The 4,831-nt window shown below is 41.3% G+C and overlaps 1 protein-coding gene across 1 annotated transcript; it reads right to left on the bottom strand.

Moving 5' to 3' along the window:
• Positions 1 to 269: 269 nt before the first annotated feature.
• Positions 270 to 4,825, bottom strand: Cdkn1b (cyclin dependent kinase inhibitor 1B). Its single transcript, XM_010638397.2, has 3 exons — positions 4,222 to 4,825; positions 3,540 to 3,669; positions 270 to 1,487 (listed from the first exon to the last, which is right to left on the bottom strand). The coding sequence occupies exons 1-2, from the start codon at positions 4,694 to 4,696 to the stop codon at positions 3,548 to 3,550; spliced, it is 597 nt and encodes a 198-aa protein (XP_010636699.1). The 5' UTR covers positions 4,697 to 4,825; the 3' UTR covers positions 270 to 1,487; positions 3,540 to 3,547.
• Between the last annotated feature and the right edge of the window lie 6 nt (positions 4,826 to 4,831).

The following is a 4,831-nucleotide window of genomic DNA, read 5'->3' as shown; positions in this document are numbered from 1 at the left end:
AAGTGGAAAATAGTAACAATTAACTACATTCAGACCCACACAAAGCATCATCTGAGTGGGCCTGAATTATCTAGGTATTTGTCATTTTATATTGGTGTAGATATGACAATGCCATGCTGAACACCTTGAGCTCAGTAAAGCACTTTCCAGTTCCACTCAATCAACAGCTATGGAAGTTTTCTTTATTGATTGCTTGATGTGTAACAATAATTGGCATTTTTTTCACACATTACAAAAAATTATACTTGGCTCAGTATGCAACCTTTTAAGCATAGCCATATTATTTAACAAAAGAAGGGGAAAACCTACTCTACCCAATGCAGCATTTACAAATGCACAAAAGATGCCACTTTGGCTTGTATATTGTCTAGATTAAAAAAAAAATCTCTTTTTAACATAAATAAGTTAGTATAATTTTTCAGTGTCTTTACAGAGTTATGTACACAGGTACACTTCAAATGGTTTTGCCTCATACACATACACAGGCAATGAAGAAATACTGTTTAAAGATGTAGTATCCATTTCACTTATTCTACCAGTGTGCTTTTCTCTACATGCACCTTCCTTTAAAAACACCACTTTCCTATGGGCAAATTAACAAATATAACAAGGTTTTAAATTCAAAGTTATTTCATTATTGTGTGTGTGTGTGTGTGTGTGTGTGTGTGTGTGTGGTTACTTAGGTCTTTTAAAATATCCAGGAATTCAGAATTATTCTAACTGTGTGTACACACCCAAGGTGAAAAGAAAACTAACACATTTCCTCAACAAATATAAAAGTTAGATAGTCAATTTTGAGCATTCAGAACTCTCCACACGCCTGGTTTTTGCCCAGTTACCTGGAGTGATTACCACCAGCTGAAAATTAACTGGTAAATTCCAATTTTTAGGGAGAGCAAAGAGAATAGTTTTCTGATTTTTTTAAAAGCCATTTGTTGCTACATAATGGAATAATCAGGACTCCCAAATGAGAATAAGCTTCATGTAAAAATAAATAGCAACTATTTGTACCCAGTGTTCAAATTTCCATGATTTTAAAAATGAAATATCAGTTCTCACTGAAAGGGACATTACATCTTTAAAGAAAACAATTCAACCCTTCCCCAAAATTGCTTCTCTTCATACAAGTCAAATATTTTTCTCCTTGTTATAAACTGAAGAGGCTGCCAATTCCTCAGCCCCACCCGCCTTCCCTTCCCCGATGTTTATGTGCTACATAAAAGGTAAAAACAAAAACTATATACACAGGTAGTACAATGAAGCAAATAAGGAAAAACCTAATTGCACAATGCTACATCCAATGCTTTTAGAGGCAGGTCATTTAAGAGTGCCTAAAATTTTAGTGTTATTGTGTTGTTGCTTTCAGTGCTCATACAGGGTGTCCATTCCATGGAGTCAGCGATATGTATTTAAATTTTTTCATGTATATCTTCCTTGCTTCATCAAGCGGTCAGGTAGCTGATAAAGAAGGAAACATATTCTTAACTCTGCAAAAGGAGTAAGGAGGAAGAATTAAGAGAGAGAACACCAACATAACATTAGCAATAAAGTACAGGAATTATCTTGCTACTGTCATAGTTGGGAAATACCTGAGGGCTGGACTTAGTTTGATGCCACCTGCAGCTAACACAGTCTTAACTGGGTTTCTGCTCTCCCCTGTGCTGTGTTGGAGCAGCAGTTCTTAACAAATGGGTGATAGTAAACCCCACCCCCAGGGGACATCTGGCAATGTCCACAAAAATTTTTGGTTGTCACAACCAGGGAGGATTGCTACTGGCATCTAGTGGGAGAGGCCAGGGATACTGCCAAACATTCTAAAATGCACAGGACAGCCTCCCACAACAAAGAATTATTCGGCCCCAAATGTCAATAGTGCAGAGGTTGAAAAACTCTTAAAGAATGTGGGTCAAAGATAGTGAGAAAGAAAAATAAAAATCGGAAAATTCAGAAACTGTTAAACCTAAGAGGGGCATCATTTTTTAAGCCTGAAAAATACTTGGAAATGCAACTTGGAAAGGCCTCCAGAGGAAAATTCTATTTAATGCCGAAGTTTTTTTACCCCCAAATATCCTAATGTATTATTCATATGCAGATTATACATATGAATGCTTTTGAATAGGTCCTTACTACTTATTTCTAATATTCTTTGAACTGATGATATTACTAACAAATGCCTTGCTGTGTATCTGAAGGGGGCCTGACCAGAATCCAGTAGGTAGGATTCATTGCTCATCTGATTAGAGAGGCCACAAGTCACACAAACCAGTGAGTTGCAGTTGTTAAGGTTATTTGAGAAAATTATTCATCCAATTTCCCCACTTTATATAGAAGTGTAACATACAAGTTCTATAGTGCTGTTGTGTTAGCTCTGAAAAATACCAGATATATGTAGACAAGTCATATTATGACATTATGATTTAAAAACATAACAAAACTGAATCCCTTTCTTAATCCCTATGGTCTTTAATTTACTTTGCAATTTTTATAAATGATTTAAAAGTTAACATTGGTATTTATTATGATCTCTTTATATGCTAGCCTGAGTGTGCTTTGGGGAAAAAAAAAGAGATCACAATCCTTTTTTATGAGAAGTATATTCCTTCATATATTTGGTTTGATCATTATAGACAGCCAATCTATGTAAATTTGGGGGCTGGGTTATTTAAATTAGCTATTCAAGTTGATCAGCTTTTCATATCTGGAAAAATCTTCACTTGTGATGCAGACCAACCCTCCATCTACCCATTTCCCCTAAAATATCCAAATCATCCTGTTACAGCACAATTAGCATATGCGGGCTGACGTGTTCCTGGATTGCTTATTCTGACAGCCGATTTAACTTCTGCTTTGCTACTTTAGTGCTATCAGAAATGCTGCAGGGACTTTAGTTATTTTTGAGCTTTCCATTTTTTTTTTGTTTTTTTTAATATCTAAAGTTTCCTTCTCCTCAAACTTACCAGAAAATTACAAAGATAAAAGAATACAGCACAACACTTTGTTCACATTCCTAACCCCTTGCCTAACCAAATCTTAGCTATTCCTACCTAGAGTTTCTCTAAACTTAAGTGTAACTGTGTACTTGCCATTTTTTCCACGGATGGCTCAAAATCTGTTACGGATTCCATTAAACCCCTAGGAAATGAATCCTCATGAAGTGGGGTACCCCAGTTCTATCTTGTTCAGATGGAGAAACAATCTATTGTTTCCAACATGTTTTGGTGGGACTCACAGGGACACGTATGACCTTCCTAACACTGGGGTCTTGGTTGTAAGTACTTGCCAGGGACACTTGCTCTGGCTGTGTACTGTTGCAAGGAAAACTCCTGGATTTAAGAGGCTGAAGAATTACTGTATCCTTACAGTTATACCCTGCCTTTCTCACTGCTACTTTGGTGACCTCGAAAAATAAAACAGAACAAAACCCCTGCAAGGTACTAATCTGCCAGGAACCAGGAAGGCTGGGTACCCCGGGTTTTGAAGGCCCACAGGGTAAGCAGCGCAGTTTGGGTATCAGTTTCGTGCGCTTCTGATCAACCCACCGAGTTGTTTACGTTTGACGTCTTCGGAGGCCAGGCTTCTTGGGCGTCTGCTCCACAGAACCTGCGTTGGGGGAACCGTCTGAAACGTTTTCTTCTGTTCTGTTGGCTCTTTTGTTTTGAGGAGAAGAATCTGAGAGCACGGGGAAATTTTAAAAAGAACACACACAAACAATCTTTATTAGCAAAAACAATGGCTTGACAGAAGTTGGCCCAACAGTCAGGGGGTGAAAAGCCCACCACCTCCGCCCACAGCCCTAGATCCATCGTTCCCGGTGGCCTTTAAGGGAACAAAATGAGGTTGTTTCCACATAACAGAAAGCATATTCTACACCCTGCATCTTTCTATCTTTCTCTCCCCCACTCCAAGAGAGAAACAGTTGATAAACATCCCAAACTTGTCACATACCTACAGCTGGCTAGCACGGAGAAGCTGCGATGTGCCCGGTTAGGGAAATGATCAGATCTTAACCATCTCCAGCTTCTCACACCAAAATCGTAAACAGCCAGCCAGGTATCATTTAAACCTAAGGTTAACCTAGCTCAGTCCCCAAAAGCTAGCTCAGAAGACGCTGAAAAGCAAGCTGAGGTTAATAAGCCCAAGCAAGCAAAAGCGGCGCGACAGACGGACGGACAGACAGACGGCAGGCAGACAGACATTTTATGGTCTGGAAAGGGTCATTACCGTCTGTGGCAGGTCGCTTCCTGATGCCTGAGCACTGCTCAGCTAACCCCGTCTGGCTGTCTGACGGGTCAGGCTTTGGGTCTACCAAGTGCGTGTCCTCTGAGTTTGCCTGAGACCCAATTAAAGGCACCGCCTGGCGGATCCCGCTGACATCCTGGCCCTCCTGCGGCGGCACCTTGCCCGCGCCTTTGGGGGGCCGCGGGGGTCTGTAGTAGAACTCGGGCAAACTGCCCTTTTCCACCTCCTGCCACTCGTATTTACCCTCCAGGGGCTTGTGATTCTGAAAATCGAAATTCCACTTGCGCTGGCTCGCCTCTTCCATGTCTCTGCAGTGCTTCTCCAAGTCCCGGGTTAACTCTTCGTGATTCACGGGGCCGAAGAGGTTTCTGCAGGCGGAGGGCTTAGGGTGCTCCGCCTGCCGGGCGTCCATCCGCTCCAGGCTGGGGCTCCCGTTCGACACTCGCACGTTTGACATCTTCCTCCTGCTCGGGTCTCGACGACCGCCTCACTCACGCTCTCAAAAAAGAAAAAAAACGAAAGAAAGAAAAAGAAGAAAAAACCACCGGAAAACACAAAAACGCCCCTGCGCAGCCCGATCCCCGCGACTCCG

Source organism: Fukomys damarensis, unplaced genomic scaffold (assembly GCF_012274545.1).
Source record: "Fukomys damarensis isolate Sample0158 unplaced genomic scaffold, DMR_v1.0_HiC HiC_scaffold_19, whole genome shotgun sequence".
NCBI classification, from domain to species: domain Eukaryota; kingdom Metazoa; phylum Chordata; class Mammalia; order Rodentia; family Bathyergidae; genus Fukomys; species Fukomys damarensis.
This window is presented reverse-complemented; position numbering and strand designations above follow the sequence as displayed.

What these genes read in the sequence shown, in the direction of transcription:
- Cdkn1b (XM_010638397.2), bottom strand. Translation starts at nt 4,696, where the DNA reads ATGTCAAACGTGCGAGTGTCGAACGGGAGCCCCAGCCTGGAGCGGATG. An exon ending in GAAGCGACCTGCCACAGACG is followed by an intron (nt 3,670 to 4,221) that starts GTAATGACCCTT and finishes CCGTGCTCTCAG; the next exon opens with ATTCTTCTCCTCAAAACAAA.